At 39.4% G+C, this 21,487-nt stretch overlaps 1 protein-coding gene across 1 annotated transcript in view; it reads right to left on the bottom strand.

Annotated features, from left to right (window-relative positions):
• Positions 1 to 3,583: 3,583 nt before the first annotated feature.
• Positions 3,584 to 21,487, bottom strand: part of ghrhrb (growth hormone releasing hormone receptor b) — a 60,843-nt gene continuing 42,939 nt past the window's right edge. The window contains exons 4-13 of the mRNA XM_041791740.1: positions 11,981 to 12,081; positions 8,830 to 8,927; positions 8,422 to 8,554; positions 7,448 to 7,601; positions 7,287 to 7,347; positions 7,013 to 7,082; positions 5,156 to 5,247; positions 4,928 to 5,057; positions 4,751 to 4,792; positions 3,584 to 4,047 (exon numbers count right to left, since the gene is read on the bottom strand). Of these exons, the coding sequence (XP_041647674.1) occupies positions 3,853 to 4,047; positions 4,751 to 4,792; positions 4,928 to 5,057; positions 5,156 to 5,247; positions 7,013 to 7,082; positions 7,287 to 7,347; positions 7,448 to 7,601; positions 8,422 to 8,554; positions 8,830 to 8,927; positions 11,981 to 12,081 (1,076 nt within the window). The 3' untranslated portion in view covers positions 3,584 to 3,852. The remainder of the gene's footprint in view (positions 4,048 to 4,750; positions 4,793 to 4,927; positions 5,058 to 5,155; positions 5,248 to 7,012; positions 7,083 to 7,286; positions 7,348 to 7,447; positions 7,602 to 8,421; positions 8,555 to 8,829; positions 8,928 to 11,980; positions 12,082 to 21,487) is intronic.

Here is a 21,487-nt window from a genome sequence, read left to right as displayed (position 1 = left end):
TCTGGTGTCTCCTCTTTTCTTTACCACAATTAGATATGCATGGACTGTAAAAATCAGGGCCAATGCTGATACAGATCTTTATACAACCAATTTAGCTGATATCCATACTTCTTTTGGTGTAACACTTCCACAAGGCTAGCATCCTCTCTCATATTTGACCATAAAGACAGACGTGAGTTTGCCCAAAGTCACACCTTTGCCAAGGAATGGATCTGATGTTTGACTATGCCTGTCAAAAGGGCTGATACTAGCAAAACCCATGTTAAACTAATGCATCTGCCCACCTAAATATAACTGCAATATTATGGACTGCAGCTCAATATCTTCTCAGCCTTAGTTTACGACATAAACAAGCAGAAAATGCTCCGTCCTGCAAAGCTTCAAGCTAAAACAAGCTTGTTTCCTGGTCTCAGAATAACAGAGGTGGTAGCTACTAGCATGGTCGCTAGCCAGACATGACAGATAGAGTGTTTCATATTTCCACTGAATGGATTTATTTCACATTCATCCGGGAAACCTTCCCACACAAAGCATTTGTGAGGCGCAGGACTTTTCATGAAATTCTCAGAAGCTTCTGTCCGTCACATTCATACTGGGCCAATCACAGCAACGAGACAAAGTGAGATAGTAAACATGTGCAGTGCAATTGCTAACCTGAGCTGTACAGGCTAGCGCTACCATTGTAGACGCTGTAGCATGTTGGTGGCTGCAATTCAGCTGATTAGCCTATAAGAGTATCTTTTGACTGTCTGCAGCTGATAATTCTACACCAAAAAAACAATTAATATTGAAATAGTTTAAGAATGACTGAAAATTTCTGTTTTTAATACTGGTCAGTCTTTATTACTAAATATTCACACACACACACACACACAAAAAAAAGGTCAGACTGGCAGAAATGTTGCAAAAGGGGTGAGATAAAGCAGTTAAAGGGGTCAGAGAGCTGCAATAATGGGTGATAAGTATCAAAATGGGTTGTGGAGTGGCACAAAGGGACAAAAAAATGGCACGAAAGTGGTGAACAGAGGTTAAAATATGGCAAAAATTGGCAAAAAAAAAAAAGAAAAAGGGGGAAAAGTTTTAAAGATTGTTGTAAAGTGGCAAAAATAGTGCTACAAAGGAACTAAAAGTAGCAAAAATGGAAAAGAGTGGCACAAAGGAGATAAAAAATGCAGGGAAAGTAGTTTAAAAGGGGTTAAAGAGATGCAAAAAGTGGGTAAAAGAGGCTCAAAGGGGTGAAAAGTATCTACAATGGGTTAAAAGTGGCAAAAAATATAACAAAAATAGCAAGGTAGTGAAAAGGGGTTAAAGAGTGCCAATTATGGGTTGTGGATTGGCACAAAGGGACAAAAATTGGCAGGAAAAGTGGTTCAAATGTTACAAAAAATGGGGGGGGGGGGGCAAAAATGATCAAAAATGGGTTAAAGGTGGCTAAAATTTAACAAAAATAGCCTGGCAAAGTGGTGAAAAGGGGCTAAAGGGTGGCACACAGGGGCTGAAAGTTGCAAAAAGGGGTTAAAGGGTGGCAAACAATGTTGCAGAAATGGCTGCATGGAGTAGTAAAGTGGTGAAAAGTGTAAAAATTTGAGATAATACTGGTGCTAAATAACAATTAATGAGGGCCAATTCTCTGGTACTTTCAGGGGGCCATCTGATTCTGTGGGCGACCTCTCTCCTTGTGGCCTGCTGTATTATAGATAACAGGGACAGATCTCACGGGTAATAGCCAAAAAAAAATCCTGCTTTTTGAAAGGAATGCAAATACTACTACAATAATCTTTTAATCAGACCAAGCTATTTATTTAATTTTTGTTTATTTGAAAGTCCAGCCCCCAGAGTCTCTGTCAAGACTAAATCTGGCCCTTTGGCAAATGTACTTGATGACCCCTGGTCTATGGGGTGTTGCCCACATGGATGTGAAATATTTCCCATGCCATGGATATGTGACCCAGTCTTTATGGCATGCCAGGTTTTAAAAAGGTTGGGACTCACAGGAACTAGTGATACCAGAAGTATGCAGCACTTAAACAACAGTGTAGGCCACAGTGGAGCCTGCCTGAAAAATGTCTAAATATAGCGTCAACCAGTGTTACTCAACCCTGTTCAACAAAAGAGTCAAGCTGATGAAAAATGCCTTTGCAATCAATCACAAAAAAACTGAGTTACCGGTGGTCAACAAGCGGTAAAATTTGAGTGCAAAGTGATTAAAATAGGCAAAAAGGCTGTAAAAAGGTGGAATAGTGAGGGGGAAAGTGGCATTCAATGGCAAAAGGCAATTTGAATGGGTGAAAAGTGACAAAAAGGGGAAAATTTTGCAAAATAATGCAGGATAAAAGTGGCTAAACTAATGAAAATAGCAAAAACAGGACAAAAGTGGCTAAAAGGAATTGTAAAAATGGGCTAAAGGAAGCAGAAATTGATTAAAAGTGGCAAAAAATACAAAAGAAAAAAGGGACAAAAAATTGCAATTAAGGGCAATGGAAATACACGGAGAAAAAGTAAAGGTTGACAATTAAGTTTTACCATTAAACCCACTGTGTAACCATGGGAAACAAACTGATTAATGTGACCTGCAATGGATCATTTTTGAGGTCAAAGTTTCCATTTTTAAGGTTTTCTGGGGGATTATATTTTAAATTAAGATGTAGAAGAGCCACAAATCATCACAAAAGAGCCACTGGCGTAAACTAAGATTGTCATTTTTAATGTTTTTGTTTCTAAATTATGTGGCATAAATATCCCTGCCTGCAGGAATGTGTGGGCCAACTTCTGTTTCCAGCGACTAGTTTCTAAATAAACTGACCAAACTGACTAACATCTCCTGTGGCTGATTGCCTTAATAGTCACTAGTACCTTATGCAAACTCACTTCACAAAAACCAAACTATCTCTTTATATGCAGGCTGAGACTTTAAGTATCTGCGCTCAATCAGGAAGACACCAGAAGATCTGACAACTCATCCTGGATAACTCTTATGTTGCTCTGATGTTTTCTTCTGGTCTGAATCAGTCTCGTTCTTTAGCTTGGGGTGCAAGTTAAGCTCTGGTTAAATCACACATCAAATGTGCAAAGGCTCTGGCTACCCCTGAAAGCATGAAATCCATTCTACTCGCTCATCCCTGTTTGTGATTCTATCCACCGTCCTCTCCGGTCTGTAGTGGCATGAAAAGCCCCCAAAATAATCAGAAAATGCTGCTTATGCTTTCAGCTGCGGTCCTTGTGGTGCAAAGGCAGAAGGTTACCTAAGTATCAAGTTAAACAAGCAACACTGTCCTGCTTCTTTTAGCAGAAAAAGCTAAATTCTCCTCTGCTTCTGGCTTTAGAAATATAGCATTAAGTCAAATTTAATGGCTTATTAATTGCTTAGAATGTAAACATATTTGCAGAAAACACAAAAATTACCACCAAACACAGCAGTCGGAATTTAAACTAGAAGCACTTATATGACAGAAAAACTCATGAAATATCCAGACATGGCTGCTCTTTAGGTGATAAATCTGAAAAAGAGAATGACTAAAGCCACATTCATTATGTACTTGTTGTGTTTTTAGTGATTTGTAAAAGGAGAGAGGTGAGTGAAGGGTCCTAGAGCAAATCTCATGCCCACAATCGAAGCCTTGACCTCTGTGACCGAAGCCTGTGAGGTGAAAAATAATAAATGTCATGGGAGAAATTTAGAGGCCAGAATGTTTGGATCATAGTGCGTAAAAAACACGGGATTTCAGTAAACAGCCCACACAGTATTCTGCACATCCCTCGAACCGTTTAAGAGGAGGTACCTCGAACATTCAGCAGGCTCTATCTCAGGATGCTGTAACCCCGGACATGAAGACCGGCATGTTTGTTAGTTCCTCAGACAGCTGACACATTATTGGGTGTGAGGGCATTTGTCTCTGAGGGCGGCTGGTCTTTAGGACTTGATTTATCCAGGACTGATATCTGGGTGACCGTGCTGCTTTCAGTGAATAACGTACGCCGTCGTTTACTGTAGCTCAGGTAGCTCTGAGTCTGCCACTTCCAGATCCTCTTCTTTAATTCTGCCTGCACCTGAACACAACAGAACCCCAACTTTAACACATGGAATATAAAAGTTAAAGGGGACATATTATGCAGAAATCACTTTTTCAGGCTTTTCTAACAAAGATGTGCATCTGGCCTGTCCACAATCCCCTCAAGTACCAGAAAAATCCATTTCCTTCCACCATCTCTTTCTCCACCTTTCAGAAAATGTGTCCTAAAACAAGCCGATCTCAGATTTTACCCTCATGATGTCACATGGGGAGTAAGCACCCACCCCATATATATTCATATAACCCAGTTATTTATGTCTGTTATTTTGTTATTTTGTGATTTGATAATAAATCTTAAAAAAAAAGTCGTACAGGAAATCGGTTTCTATTAAGCTATGAGAAATGGAGTCCCTGTTATGAGGACTCATCACTTTTGAAATGAGGTTGATTTACAGTTAATGTTCTTGTTAATTAACTAAAGGTCTTGATTAATTAATTAATAATTACAATATTTTATTGGTTATTAAAAAACCAATCCGCATTAGCGGTGGTGCCCTATTCTTCTATGAGGTTTATTGATAATATTAAGTTATTTTCAAACTGTTAATTTACAAACAGTAAAATTGAACTTAACTCAATAGATGATGCACAAAATAATAATTTAAGAAGAGTAAATTGAGTTATATTGCAATAAAACCTTAAATACTGAGATAAAAGGTGCATTAAAGATGTTTTCTTACCTCACCATTCAGGAAACAGTAGAGCAGGGCCACAACAAAACCCTTTGGAGCAGAAAAATATTCCAGAAATATCAAACTTAAACAAATGATACTGCATTTCCATGGCAGATATGAATTCTGTGCAGCTACAGACATTGCCAGTTTCCTCTAAGTTTATGTTTTTGTTGTGTCTTTTACCTGAAAGGATCCCAGACCAAGCTCTATAAAGATCCGAGCCTCTGCTCCGGTGTTCTCTGGCAGAAAAGCAAACACCATGTAGTGCATCCCAAACAGAGGGATGAGGAGCAGAGTGGATTTGGCCAGCCTCCTAAACACACAGTAAAAAATAGAGCCATGAAGGTTATATAAAGTGTTTGTCTGCAGATTATTCATTAAGTTTTCAGGGGTTATTCATTCTCGTCTCACTTGAAGTGACTCGTGTCGTTCCCACCCATACCAGGAGATCTCAGCTTCTGGACCAGGATGCGGATCACGTTGATGAAGATGATAAAGTTCACCTGCAGTGAAAAAACAGGCAAAAGAGAGAGAGAGATTAAGACTGCAAAGAAAATGATTTTGATATAAAGGGAAATGGCCCTTTAAGTGTTAAAAAGCCTCTAATCTGAGAAAATTTATAAGATCAAATGGCCAAAACATGAAATCAATTGCCAAAATAATGTTTTTAAAGGTCAGATATTTTAGCCCTTTAAGATGAGTCTTTATTGGTCTCAGAGGCCCCCAAAACATGCCCATGAAGTTGCTAAAAAACCTTCCAGTACAGGATTTTTACAAGTCTAAAAACCCCTCTGTTTCAGCCCTGCTCAGAATGATCTGTTTCTGTCTGTGGCTTTAAAAGTTAATAAGCTGTCTGTCTCCGCCCCTGACTCCGCCCTTCTTAGGAAATGGATGTGGCTCTCCTGATCCCTGAGAGGAGGATCAGGAGAGGAGGGCGGAACTTCCAAGCGGGGAGGGCTGACCAAGTCTAGGGATGGGGCTAATTCCCCACATGACATCATGAGGGGAAAATCTGAGAACGGCTTGTTTCAGCACACATTTTCTGAAAGGTGGAGGCAGTGGGGGGGGATTCTGATTCTTGGGGAGGACTGGGGCCAGGGGCAAATTCAGCATTTTTGCTTTAAAAAATAGCCTGAAAAAGTGTATTTTTCATATTTGACCTTTATAAGGCAAACACAAAAAACAAAGTCGCAATCATGTTTTAAATAAGAGATAAGGTATGAAATAATGAGTTGAAATGGTAAAAATATGAGTTAGAAATTAAATTTGAATGTTGTCAACCCAAAAGGTAAAAATATTTTATATTTTTATATTTTCAATATCATATATATACATATAAGTGGTGTAAAGATAAACCAATATGGATCGGTTAACCAATCCTAATGTCAAAGGTCTGAGTGCATCAGTCCACAGAGCCCTGGATCAGTTAAAAATGAGGAATGAACCGGTCTTTGGACTGGTTTTAACGTCAGAGATTCACTGAGTTCACTTAGCCTCTGCTGCTTGTTATCATGGCCCGCTTGGCCATGCTCTGGCTCACTATGAAATCAGATTGTTCTCCCTACTTTTTAAAAATTTTCCGGTTGTACCAGATTGAACCAGATCAGACCGAATCGTTCTGAAACTTAATGAAACATCAGTGAATTGAACTGTAGCTTTTTAAATGGAATTTCAATTCAAATCGTCTTAAGAAGGAGAGATTCACACCCTTAATATATATATATATATATATATATATATATATATATATATGTATGTATATATATATTCTTTTCTTCATCCTGGGTTTTATCTGATTAGCTTTTAACAGTTACTTTAATTTTTTATGATGTAACAAGGATATTTTAAAACATCAAGGTTAAATTTACATGTTTGTGCTGGGGGATATCTGCAGACCTCACACTGGTGGGCCAGTTATAATGAATACATGATGTTGCAGGCTGGATATAACTGTACCACAGGCCAGATTTGGTCCCCGGGCCTTAAGTTTGACACCCCAGTTGTAATACAACCCAGGATAACATGTTAAGATGTGATACAAAATAATACAGTGTAAAAGGATTCAATATGATATGATATGATAGAAAAATGGCATGATAGCCTATGATTCAACACACTGTTGTAAATTTAAAGATGTTTCCTCTTTTTGTACAAAATAATCGTGTTTAATACTTTGTTTGTATTTAATGTACAGATCAGAGAAAGCCTGATCCAGATTGAGGACTTGTATAATCCCTCTTAGTCTTGTTGTGTGAAGACTTTACTCACCAGCAGAGATGCTGTTATTGGAGCTTTAATGATCCACCAGATGAAGGCCACCTCTGTGTCATCCCAGCATCTAAGACACATCACCAATGTTAGAGATAGACCAGGGGTCATAGAAGCACAGTGAGAGAACCATAAAAAACAGTCCTGAATTCCTCTTTCTTTCATGCATACTCCAGGTTAGCTTTTATGTACATTTAAAGTTCTAACTTTATTCATTCTCTTTAATAGTGTCTTTGTTTTAATATGACATTTGATTTATGATTTGACAGCTCACCCGGTGTTATCGTAGAAGTTTCGAGTGAGGATCCACGCTGTTATGATTGTTGTTGGGAGACCTGGGAGGCACACAGAGCATGATCTGATCATCAGAAGTATTGATAACAAGGAACAAAGAGAGAGAAGTTAAACACTGACAGGTGAAAGATGGAGGCATACCCCAGCCGATGACTATGTACCACCAGAAGTATTTCTTCTGGAAGACGAAGGTGAGAGCGAGCAGCGTCTGCAGGTACATGCCCTCCACCAGCAGCCAGAAGTAGTTGGCCAGGATGCTGAACTGGAAGAAAGCCACGGCTGATTTACATGACGTCTGCAGGAGGAGGGACAAATGATGGCACATTAGGACATACATACTGGGCATTTAAATAAGAACAATATGTTAAAGGACTGAAGTCAAAGCGTCCTATAAAAACCATCCTTACTGGGCGTGATTTTGTTAAACTATAAATATAGGGACACATACTGGTGACTTGAAATTCCTTTTGAGGGGTAAATCTGTGTCCATTTTGACGCTGCCTGACCTGCCGATCCCTCAGTATTTGCCGCTAATAAAGGAGGTTATTTTTCTGGTTCCTCTCATGGTGTGCTTCTCTTTCTAATGGTCGATTTTCCTGCTGCTGATTCCCATCCATTGCTTCCACATGAGTGAGGCTGACCTTCTCTGTAGGGTCCTCATCAGCAGAATACAGGAAGAGAAACACTCATCTTTATCCTCAGAGAGGCTCCTCTCGGCCATTTTTACCCCTCTCTGAGATAAAATGCTCTTTTGGTTCACGTCCAGAAAATTAAAAGTAGTTTATCCTCCCAGTGAAATGCCCACTAGTTTATTTACTAGTCTTATTTCCTCTGTCTCTCCATTTACAGTCATTGTTTGCTTGCTCCTTCTTCTTCTTTGGCACATTTTACAAATATATATATATATATATATATATATATATATGTATATATATATATATATATATATATATAAATATTTCTTTACTGCTTCTATGATGGGTGAAATGTTTTTTTCTCATACGTGGTCTTTGCATTGTATCTAGCAATGCTGGTTCCCTTTCAGTATACAATAACCTTCCTTCACTGGTAAATAAAGACCATTTATTAAACTGTTGTGGTGTATTTTTACTCACAGTGGACATGAAGCAGTGGTCAAGGTTCTCATCAGAGAAAAGGACGGCGTCTTTGATGAAGACGGCGCTCGCTCTCAGGATGAAGGAGAAGAACAGGTTGATGTGGATGTAGTTCCTCGTGCAGTGGAACTTCCTGTAGAGAGGAAAAAAACTTCTATGGTTTTGAATATTTTAATATTTTTTTACTTTTCCAAAGATTTATCAGCTGGTAGTGTTGCAAATTTTAGCTTTTTAGAGTTTTGTTGGTCCGTGCAACATCCTGGAAGAATTAAAGAGTCTTCAAATGTAAGTAACAGATAAACATAATACATGACAATAAAGGTAATGTCAGTGTTTGATCAACTTATTCAGAAGTAGAACTTCATGTCATTAACACTCTGACCACTGAGGGCTTTCTTGGTGTGTTACCTGAAAACAGTGAAGACAAAAATGGCTGATATTAGAGAGATGAGGGAGGTGGCATAGCCCGCCGTGTACACCTGCTTGAAGTTGGAGAAGTATATCGTCTGGGCAAAAAGAGAGAGAGTAAACTGAAGTGAGGCTCAGATCCATAATGTTGATAACCTGACACGTCAGATGGATTTGTTTCACTCATCCATCTGGAAAACCTTCAATACTAAGCGTTTGGGAGAGGGCAGAGGCTTTGAAAAAAATTCGGAGTGTGATTGGATGAACGTTCTGTATGTCACATCTTTACGGGCCAATCAGAGCAACAAAACACGTGATGCAGCTGTGACCGAGGTGCGCATGCACAGCTACCAAGATGTAACGCAAACAATGGTGACTGTTGACATGTCAGTACACGAAAACAACTCACTGCTGTTCTTTGTTCTTCTTTTAACGAAGAAATGTCATCAAGTTCTGATAAAACTGACGCTTTAGCAGCATCCACGCTAATCTCTTCTGCCATAATTGCACTGCTCTCTCTGCCTCTCTCACTATCTCTCTCTGTCTCACACACACAAACAGCATCACCTCTGTGTCAGCTGCAGGTCCTCAGGTAGGAACATTTCCTGTTTGTTTATTTCTTTTATCATAGCGGGGGTGCATCAGAAAGTCATTCCAGCTGTTGTCATGGTAATTTAGGACGTTGTCTGATAGTTTACAAAGGAAAACAATCCCCCAAAGATGTTTATTCTGCTCGCGTTTCTGCTCTCACTGTGAAGTGTCTGGAGTTGTACGACCAAAATATCAAACATGCCAGAAATCCTGCTTACCAGTCAGAAGCAGGTCGTAATGTCATAGTCAGGCCGTAGTCGACCGTCGTACCCCCCCTACACAGCACGACAAACAACGCCTGATCCGATTGAAAGTTGGCCAACTTCAGAGTGAGTCGCGTGACTCAAAAGTTGTGGCTGAATCGGAGGAAAATTGCACACAGGGTTCTTGCAGTTTCAGTAAGTTAAATTTAAGACCTTTAAAAGACCTTTTGAGACCATCATGAATGAAATTTTAGACCAACACGACACATTACCAGAAACCTTCAAATCATCCCAGAAATTCAAAAACTTTTATTTTTATTCATTTAGTTATTGAAGATTAAACAAACAAACAAAAAAACATTAAATTAATTCAGCATAAAACAGATAAAAATTAACACAGTTACCTTCTTAACCCATGTAACCTTCCCAACACAACACTAATATATGTCTATACAGGGTGGGCCATAATTTTCATACATAGGACAATGTATAAAGTATATTTCTTATGTGGAATGGCCTCCCAGATCCCCAAATCTCTCCCCTCTTGATTTCTATCTTTGGGGGCACTTGAAGGCCATGGTTTTGGTCATGGTTTTAGTCATGATTTGGTTTTGGATGATTTGGTCATGATTTTGATGTTTCACTGGATTCAAATGTAGCTCGAAGGTCGTTAGCCGAAGTGGTAGTGACACTGCGCTGGAGTCCGGAGGTACCGGGTATTGACGAAGACGGCGGGGGTGGCAAACAAAACTGGGTGATGGCTTGAGCCCATTGAAGGCTTTTTATGGCAAGCTGGTGTTTCTCCACCTTGGAGAGAGACTCGAGCGCTTTCACACCCAAGGTCCCTAACTGAATGGTCCTCCTGCAAAGTTTACAGCGAGCTTTGTGTCGATTGCTGGGGGCCACTTCCGACCGGCATAAATCGCTGATTTCAAGCCACGTCTCGTTGAAAACACACTTGCCCATGTTTTCTACCGCAGGCAGCAGACGTAAATCTGAACGCGCGGGAGTCGTAAACATGTCGCAAAAGGTCGCAAACTGGCCTGCAGTCATCATGGGATTTGTAGTTTAGTCAACACCCACCAACACCGGTAGCTATCTGAGCCCCTCAGGAAGACAAACTACACAGAATCAACTTCTGATCACGGCGTTTTACTCAGTGTATTTTATACGGCCAACGCTTCTCGGGAATGAACAAAAGTAAAAAATTAAGACTTGACTCAATTAAATTTAAGACCTTGGATGAAAATCTGGGCATTTTTAAGACTTTTTAAGGCCTTAAATTTAAAGTTCTGAATTTTAGACATTTTTAGACTTTTAAGACCCCGTGGGAACCCTGTGCACAGTGTGCACCCTGGCTTCAGAAAGGTAGACTAAATTGGGTTTTTTTTCTGCCAGCACTAAAATAGCTAGCAATGGACACAGCCGCTAAAGCCGAGCTGCAAGTGAATGTGATGTTTTCTGAAACGATGCAGCAGGATGGATGGGTCTGACTTTGATATTCATCTGATTTGAATTTAAGAAAGATGACCACATCCTTTGTGTCCTTCTGGAGAGTCTGCAGCGTCTGACACACTCGCCTCTATAGTGTCTCGTTGACTTAAGTACTCCTTGTCCTTCATATTCAAGTTTTAAATCTCAGTTTTATCACCGAGCTGTTGATCTTTGCACCGGCTGCAAAACACAGTCCTTCACCTTTTCTTCACTGTGTGACGGGTTGTTCACTTCTTTAATGAATTTTAAAGCTTCTCCCTTTAGAGCATCCTCGCAGTATGAAAATAAAACCCTTCCCTTTGACCTTCTTCACTCTCTTTCAAACGACACACCACTTCCTCTCAGTATTTACTCAACAGTAAGCGGTCAGTGCTCAAAAAGTAGGATATTTTTAGAATTTAATAACCGACCAGCGCTGGAAGGGTTCATGTTAATCTCTGAGAGTAGGAGTGAAGTGTCAATCATTTGCTGTACTGTCTACTTTTAATAGCAACCATCATTTCCCTGAGCCCGACTATAACAACTATAACAGGTCCAATTATGGGCTGTTGGTGAAGGATAGTAATTAAAGCTCATTAGTGGGAATAGAAGACGTCAGAGGAGGAGTCGTGTATGACATTTATCTGCAGCAGAGCAGTATGCAATGACTGGTGACTCCTCAACTTTCTTCATAGAGATGCTGGAGATGGTGCATGTTTGATTTGGCTTCTTTAACTTTCTGATGGTTAAAATAATGACTGGACTGTCCAAACGGCTCAAATGAGGAGAAAAATGTGTAAAATATTAAAACAGTTACAAAAGATTCATATTTTACTTGAATTTAGAGCAAGTCAGACAGAAATAATGAGCTGAATATTTTCTACCTCTGGTTCTGTCACTTCGTACTCAGTGAACTCACAGGCATCCTCGTAGGACGGGTGGAGCTCGGACCAGCCGTCCTCGGTGCAGTTTCTGTAGACGTAACCTAAAAAAGGATGACAAGACAATGAGATCCTAGCTAGAAGGAACAGATGAGTCTGGGTGCAAAAAAATGGAAGGGGACAGCCTGTTCATGATCCAAATCATCGTTTACTCTTTAGTGGACTGCCCTGTGATGAGGCCTGTAACTCAACTATCCCTAAGCCCCGCCCTCCACAGCACGAGTCGATCATATTTCTTGCAACCACACAATCAGGCTTGCAAACCTCCATAGAAGCGTGCTAGAATTTTTGATTTCCTGCCAATTTATTGACATTTGCATGCAACCCTAATTCCAAGAAACCTAAGACGCTGTGTAAAATGTAAATAAAAACAGAATGCAATGATTTGCAAATCTCATCAACTCATATTTTATTCACAATAGAACATAAAAGACACATCTGAGACATTTGACACTTTCATGAAAAATATTAGCATATCTTAAATCTGATGGCAGGAAAACATCTCAAAAAAGTAGGGACAACAGTCCGTAAACGTCTGGGAAGTGAGGAGACCAGCTGCTGGCGTCCTTGTAAAGGAATGTTGTCCCATTCTTGTCTGATGTAGGTATAACTTTTCCTGGTATAATAGAGCAAGTTCAGCACCTGGACTCTTTTACTGTGAAGCCATGCTGTTGTGATGGATGTGATGTGTGGTTTAGCATCGTCTAGTGCAGTGGTTCTCAACCTTTTCAGCCCGCGACCCCCAAAATGAAGGTGCCAGAGACCAGGGACCCCCACTGTACCTGAAGGTGGTTGAACAACCAGGAACATTCAAAAATAGTCGAGTGCAGACAAGGCCGCCCATAAGGAGGGATAAAGGGGGAGGTTTCTGGGACCTAGCCAAACTGGGGGCCCATGGGAGTCAACAAAACCATGATCCATTGTGAAGTTAAGCTGTGAAAACCACATTTTAAATTTTACCTGAATATAACCACTCTTATCAAAGAAACAAATATCTTTATTTGTTCATTTAGCCTTTTTTAGATGAAAAAAATGTTAAAAACATAATTTAAATAGGTTTAAAATTGCTAAAATTGGTTAATGGTGGCAAAGCATGGTGAGAAGGTGGTGGAATTGTTTTTTTTTTAAAGAACATGAATGGGTTTAAAATGGCAAAAATTAGGAAAAAAGTGGCAAAATAAACAAAAAGGGTTTAAGTGGCAAAAATGGGCACAAAACGTGGTAAAGGATTAAAAAGTGGCTGAAATGGCTTTAAAGTGCAGAAACTTTGTGGAAACTAAGGTGGAATGGAATGAAAAGTTGTCATTAACAGGCAAAAATGGATTAACTGTGGTTAAAACGGGCTAAAAGGGGTGAAAAAAGGCTTATAGTGGCAATACTGTGTCAACAGAGCCAACAATAGGCAGAGAGTTGCAAGATTTGGTTTGGAAGTGGTAAAAACAGGCAGAAAAAAGTGGTGAAAAGGCTTTAAAAATGACAAAAAAATGGGTTTTCAGTTGCAAAAATGTGTTAAAATTGGCAAAATTGGTTGTAAAACGTGATAAAAAATAGGTTAAAATCAGGCAAATTGGTGTGAAGTGGCAACAGTGTAATTTAAAAATGGTCCCTGGAATTAGTGCACATTTTCTGTTCTTGTTCTGTGCAGAACTCTTCCCTTATCTCCTATATCAAGTTCATTACAATGCCAGCTTAGGAGATCTTTAATCTGTAGTTTAAACTCTTGAAGACAACAAATCTGCCATTTGAAGTATGAAATAAACATGTTCTTGTGCACTATCCTACAGGCTTCAGGTAACGCTGACACCGTACGGTCAAGTGAAGGCTGTACATGATGAATTTAAATGAATCTGCTGCCATTTTCTCCCACCATGGCCTGCAGGAAGGATGACGGAGCTCTACAGTACGACCGCCATGACGCACACAAGGTCATCCATGTTCGGTGAGAATCAGTGTTTACAAGAGGGAGGATTAAAAGTTTTTCAGTGATTTCATGCTGTGGATGTGCCTGTCCGGCTCCTCGGCTCAGCCCAGCAGAGTGTGGAGGTTTGAGTCGTGGGTGGTTGGAGCGATATCCAGCTGCATTAGCCTCAGAATAAGGTGGCGTGCAGAGCCTGCAGCGTCGGTGGGTGAATGGTTGGATGTGAAAGGGGGTGGAAGGCCGAGGCTCCTGGGAGGACGCCGCTTCTCTCACCGCCGTGCTTAACGAGCAACGCCAATTCCTTCCTCATGCTCTCAGCTCTCACTGTGAACTCTTTGATTTTCCAATTCATTATTTTCTCTGCTCGCAGCGTCCCGTTGGAGGGGCTCGAAGTAACCGCTCAGCTTCAGCGCTTGACTTTCCAGGGCGTCTGTGGAGGAGGAAATCCAGCGGGGTCCAAAGAGCCACTAACACTAACTTATGAGGTCGTCAACAGAAACCTCCTCCTCCTGATCTGTAGACTCAAAGTAGGAGCTAAACTTTCTCTAAAGGAGCTGATCTTCTTCTCCGCTTTGTGCCGTCTCTTATTCTGCTGCTGGAAATCAGTCAAGAGCATCATCTCTGCACAGAGCATCCCACATACCCAAACAGGCTCTGAGCTGCTTCTGTAAAAACAAATTCAGCTGCTTGGCTGCATGGTTAGTCCTAAAACAGCGACAAAATAAAGTGTTACAGGAGAAAAACAGCCTGTAAAGACTGGATTCAGCTGTAAAATAGTTTTAATATTCAGTGCTGTAAATTATGTTCAAATTAAACTAAATTGTCTGAAAGTGTGGAAAACATTTGGAATAAGTCATTGCAGGTATGCTGTTTTCTATAAATGACTATTTTGCACATAAAAAGCCCAGCATTTGCTCAAGCTATTATGAGAAATTGCAGAGGCATTTGTGCACAAGAAATGCAATTTCAGCTCCTGTGAAAATGACTTCATTATTGATATAATCATTGGCCCAACTACAACAGGAGCGTGCAGGTGGAAAAGACTCATTGCCAGGTTGTTCTGTATACAAAAGAAACTGTGCCATTCAAGCAAAAGTGACTCATCCCGTTAAGCTCAGGTGACCTGTATTTTCAAAACCTTAATAATAATGTCAATTTAAAATGTAAAGAAAGGCTCAATACAGTCAGACTGTTGCATGTAGAACGCTATCAGCAGTGTTGTGGGTAATGTGTCACAAAGTAACCTGTCAGAGTAATTAGATTACTTTTTTGTTAGTTGTGTGACATTCCATTATTAGTTACTTTTCTCATAAAAGTAATCTGTAACTAAAACAGAACTGTCCCTTTCTCCAATCCCTTTGTCATCACATTAAAAGAAATCCCCGAAGCATATGCACTGTTTCTGTTTCTCTCCTACCTGATGGCACATAGTTGTGTTAATTTTGGCAGCTATTTTTAATTTTAGTTTTACTTTTTAAATGAAATGCATTTTAGTTTTGGACACATTTTAGTCATTTCTATCTTTTTTAGTTTTAGTCTAGTTTCAGTCAACAAAAACTCAAAACATTTTAGTCTAGTTTTAGTCCATAAAAAGTCCTTACATTTTAGTCATTACTTTTCGTACAAGCATTAATTTTCTTGCCTAAATCTGGTACCAAACCATGGAAGAGTGTACTTTGCACTCTGCCAAACCTAGGATCCCTGCTTTCTACAGCTAAGAGGCAGAGTAAATACGGATGCATTGTTCTTTGACAGACAGTGGAGAAATATCACAGATTTTGAAAGTCCGGCAAAAGCTAAATTACATTTTAGTCTAGTTTCAGTCATTTTGACAAAAACTAAACTTAGTTTTTGTCAGTTTAAGTCGTCACAGATCTGTTTTTGTTAGTCATAGTCTAGTTTTTGTCACGGAAAAAAAGGCTGTCTACAAATAGTTTTAGTCACAGTTTTAGTTGACGAAATTAACACTGGCACAGATCTGTGTGCACTGCTGTATCAGTGCATGTGTCATTAGCTTTCTGAGCTAGTGGGATGAAGCTGAATTTCTGGACAATGGTGACATCATAGCAAAATGTTAGGGGGGAAGTTCTTCTTATAGTGTAATCTTTGCAACAGAGGCCCTTTAAATGACAATTGCTAAATTATGCACACCCATTGCATACTGCATAACATGGCTGGGATTTAACCTGCCACTGTGGTGTGTGGGTTCAAAAGTCAACCAGTCAAATAGATTTTAATGTTCTTAACAAGCAGCATCAGGTATGTAATACTAATCACGGCTTATTGTATTCAAGTTCTAGGTTATTTGATAAGAGAAAGTTGGTGCATTAATGATCCAAACCATCGCTTATTCAAACCTCATTTTTTGACCAGTACTCGACCATGCAGACATTTGCTCTGCTTCCAATGGGGGCACTGTAAATTCATGGCCATTTTCCGGCATTATGAGTGTCACATTTGCTAGAATTGAATATTTTCTGGCTGATTTCTGCACTCTCATACCAAAATTAAGGACATTGATTCAAACACACCTTTAGCAGATGCACCAATTGCAGTGCAGAGCTTCTTTCGTTGACACTGAGACAAACCATCCCAGCAAACAGTCTCCTGTAAACATCTGACTGCAGTTAGAAAGCAGGTTTCATTTACACTGCTTACTGTGGAAAAAAATCACTCCGTTAGGTTAGGCTGCTTATATTGCCCTGCCAAAGAGCCTGGTAAATTGAGGAAAAATTACCCGATAGTGTGCAAAAACAATCCGCATTTGGCTGATGGCAGATGCTGATGTGCATTACTGTATGCCTCAACTCTGTTTAATGTCTGATTCCAAACATTTTAAAGAGTTGTGCATGTGGGTTTTTCTGTTATTTGCCTGAAGAGTCATAGGTTAAACCGGGCTTACACCGTGCAAATTGCAGCAGATTAACACCCCGTCCACATGGAGACGAATTCAGGAGTATACGCAAAAGTTTTTTGTCGTATCGGCATTTTATTCGCACAGAAACAGCGTTTTGGGGGGCTGTAAATGATACTTTTTTAAACCAGGTCCAGAGTGAACAAATCTGTAAACGCCTACCGTTTCATCTCCGCGCGGACAGCCAACATCTTTCTTGAAATGATTACGTCACACAGTAGCATAAGCCACTTACGCCGCATGTGCATGTCAAACCAAAACAACAATGGCGGACTACATGGCTCTGTTCGTGCTGCAGAAACCACTGAGCTTATTTAGGCTTTTACAGCAGAATCTGACGCTCCTTTACCCCCACCAAGAACAGCATACTCCAGATGTCCTTAAATCCAACGCAGAGAACAACCAGAAAGGCAACCAGGAAAAAGTTTGGGGCAGTTTTCTGTTATCTTCTTCTCTCTTTGATGCATTTCCGTTGCAGCATTACAGCGCCACTTACAGGTTTGGCATATATACTACAGCGTTTCCAGTCGTTTTCAGAGGATCCGTGGTTACACGGATGTTTCCTAAAATGGTCCCGTATTTACGGAAAACTTTTTCAAAACAAAATGAAAATATAGCTTTTTCATCTCCGTGTGGACAAGGCCTCAGTCTGACCATGCATTGTTTGTTATTAAGTGTAAAGTGGGCCATGACGGCTGACCACTGCCTGACCAGCTGCTCACGGTTGGATGGATTTAATATTTTTGGTCATACAACTGCATGCACTTACACAAAAATGCTGAGCAACAAGCAGATTTCCAAACTTATTTATTACTTTTATTTCCTTTGTAAACTGTTGGACAGCATCTAAAATCACATGGAAACAGCAGGAATGACTCTATGATGTGTCTATCTTTTAATCAAGGATATAAAGCAGCAGGAAGTAGGCCTACAGCTGATATGTGTCATTATTTAGCAGATGGTTGTGCTATCTAGCGATGCTTTTTATGCGTGTGACAGAGAGAGAGGGGAAGTGAGAGTGGTTTTCACACAGATCTGACTTCAACTTCCATGTTTGAGACTTTTCAAAGGGAACTCCACTGACATTTATCACAGTCTGCCCTGACATCATTTGTGCATGTATATAAAGCGTGTGTGATGTTGTATGTAAATAATGTAGTCATACAGTGTGAGCTGGCATTTAACCACTTCTGCTTAAGAGTTGGCTTGAAATTGCACATTGTATGCCTGGCTTTACTGGCCATTTACTCAATTATAGAGAGACTGTAGAGTTCCCCCCAATAAAGACAGACATTAAAGACAGATGATTTTACAACTGATGTGTTGTTTGCGATAGTGAACAAATTCCACTATAATGCATTCAAACTAGTTTTGTTTCATGAACAACTATTGTACTGTATTAAACTTATAATAAGTGACCTCTTGTTTGAATATAGACCTGCTCTTATTTTGAAATAACTTTTTTTTTAATAAATATAATGACATGAACTTAACCACAGAAAAAAGAACATGCTATGGATTAAATCAGCTAACAACAGACTGGACTGAGACAAACTGCTCTGTGATTTTATATTGTAATGTTGGGGTGGGGTGTCATTCCCCACTGTGGGCTTGTGACATCATGAACCCACATATTGGCCCCGCCCCATGAAACCAAGCCAGGAAAGAGGTGGGAAAAATTTTCTGACAGTCTAAATCCAGAATTCAGTCACATGTAGGTCTCAGTGTTTTCACATGTTTACAGCAACCATACTCCAACATTTCTAGAGTGTTTAGACAAAAAGTTTAGATTTCACTTTACAAGGACTTTAAGGATGTGGTGGACATTTTTTACCCTGCTGTAGCTGCAGGGAGATGCTGATGTGGCTTGGCTGAAAGGGACTTATAAAAGCAATTATAAAATGAATTAATGCTCTAATTTTGTAAAATAAAAATAAAAAATTGTGATCAGTGCATTATTACTGTGTAAGAAAATTTAGCTTGGGTTCAGTGACTTACTAAATAAGTGCATCGTAAAACAACTTCAGAATAAAAGCACTGTATAAAGAGTCTTGTCATTGCAAAGTAGATGCCCCTTTTACTTTGAAATGCATTTCATGAGTGTAGGCGTGGCTCACATCCCTGCACTGAGGTTTTAACCAGCAGCCTTGAGTGCTGTGAATGCAGAGACCGACCTCAGCACATGTTTGCTCATTCAGAGGTTTCAGAGAGGGATGTGCAGAAACATCACTTTTCACCTGTCCAGGTGAATAACAGTTTCTCTGAATCTTCATGTATTTTAATAGGTCTGTTTTCAACAACACACAACTCTTTCTGCCTCCAAAAAAACACATTTTTTGGCTCCACTCTCTTTGTCTCTGAGCTCTTGATGATTCATGAGAGTTTCTGAGCTTTTTCTGGTTTCTTCAGACCAACCAGATGGGCTCTGGAGGAGATGGAGGTCGAATAAACAGTCCAAGTTCAAGCACCAGAGACAACAGAGTCCATGTGATCCTTTTAAGAAACTGTTTAGGCCTTGATAAAGCTCTCAGCAAAGGCATAACTCTTGCCCTCTGAGAGATTTAAATATAACCTGGTCACTGTGGTGGATGAACTGAGCAGGAGTTTACAGCGCGAGTCTGCTTTTTTGGCCTCTGATTAAAAAGAGAGAAAACGCCAACTGTGTTCAACAAGTCAACATGGCCTTAAGACAGAACGCTGATGGAAAACATCAATGGAGGAAAAACGGCAGAGGCAAAGCAGGAGGATGAAAAGAGAGATCAGCAGCACTGTGGGCAGGATTATTAATCATTTCTCCACACAGTGAGGACGATATGTCACTCTCTGCTCCTTCTCTGCTGCCTAAATGAGAAAATAAAAGTTCAAAAGTACAAAATATAATATACATAATGGCTGCAAAGTAAATTGACAAAGAAAAACAATTAATAGAAAGGTGTTAGAATAGTTAAAAAAAAAAAAAAAAAATCTAAGGCAGGGGTGTCAAACTCAATCACAGCAGGGGCCAGATTCTGGATTTAGGTCTAACCTGAGGGCCTAACAGCGACACCTTTTAACCAAAAACTGTCAACCTTGTTTCATAAAATATGAAAAAACAGCACTGATGATAAATCATTTGGAAATTCAAAAAAGTAAAAATGATAAGTTTAAAGGCTCAAATCTGAGCTAAAAAATTCCAATTTGTTAGTTCAAAAGATCAGAACACAATATTAGAAATAGAAAAATAATGTTTTAAAAGGGCAAATATACAAGTAGAAAGTCGACATCATACGTTTAAAAGTAAAAATATGACTTAAAATTTTAAATTGTGAGTCTGATAGTTCAAAATGTGGGATTAAAAAGCCAAAATTAAGAGATAAAAATGTCAAAATATGAGCTAGAATTCAAAATGATGACTTAAAAGTTAAAAAATATGATTTAAATTCAAAATTTGGAGTGTAAAAGGTCAAAATATGATATAAAAGTAAAAATCGTGAATTTAAAATGTCAAAATATGAGGAAAAAATGAAATTATGTGTTTAAAAGTCAAAATATGGGACTAAAAAGCCAAAGTAAGGAGTTGAAAAGGTCAAAATTGAACTTAAAATTTAAGATTGGAAATCTAAAAGATAAAAATGTGACATACGAAGTCCAAATTATGAGTTGAAAGGGTCACAGCATGAAATGAAAAGTCAAAATCATAAGTTTGAGTCATAAGTAATCTTGGGATGCAAAATTGAAAATATAAAATTGAACAAATTATTTTTTTCCCCCACATTCTTGACTTTATATGAAATTTTTCTTACTCTTTACTTTTTCAGCTCTGCAGACCTCATACTGGGGGGCCAGTTATCATACAAATACAATATGATCTTGCAGGCCGGATATAATCATTCCACGGGCCGGATTTGGCCCCCAGGCCTTGATTTTGACACCTGTGAGCTGAGGGGTGCATGACCAAGTAAAGTCATTTTTATGGTTTGAAAACTAGTTACCAGAGAGAGGTATGCTTATTAACAAATGCACAGAAATGCCATTCTATTATGGGCAATAAGAATAGAAGAAAAAAGATTGTAGAAAATAACAGCAGTAGAAGAGTAAGAAGCAAGTAAATGGTTTTAATTCCCACAGAGAAATGCTTTTATTTTGGTGAATGGTGTGATGGCTCTTTGTTGGTTCATTGACCCACCAATCAGCATGCTGTGGTGAAATTGTGACCTTAATTTAAAATGGTTAATGGTTAAAATGCATGCTTTGAGTGTCTGTAAATACCATATCCATATCATCATACAGGTTTTTTAAAAATCCCATTTCTTAAACACGAAGTTAATGATTTCTTTAGATTCCACTCTGTGGACAGCCACACCGGCCATTTAACCTATCAACTGTCACTGACTCAACAGAAAGAAAACATTTCAAAACTGACAGCATATGATGTTCTGCTAATGTTACCCTCAAATTCCACATACTCCATCTGCACAGCAAGTCACACACAAACAGCCTCGCTCCTCCTTTAGCCAATCTTTGCAATTCCAAGTCAGACACTCTGGTCTGCCTCAGATGGATACCAGAAGTGGTGCTTTACTCCGCTCCGCTACAGATAGATCCGGGGCAGGAGTGGTGCCAGGGTTACATCTTTGGA

The sequence above is a fragment of the Cheilinus undulatus genome, linkage group 7 (genome assembly GCF_018320785.1).
Source record: "Cheilinus undulatus linkage group 7, ASM1832078v1, whole genome shotgun sequence".
NCBI classification, from domain to species: Eukaryota; Metazoa; Chordata; class Actinopteri; order Labriformes; family Labridae; genus Cheilinus; species Cheilinus undulatus.
Note: the sequence above shows the minus strand (reverse complement) of the source record. Positions and strands in the feature narration are given on the sequence as shown.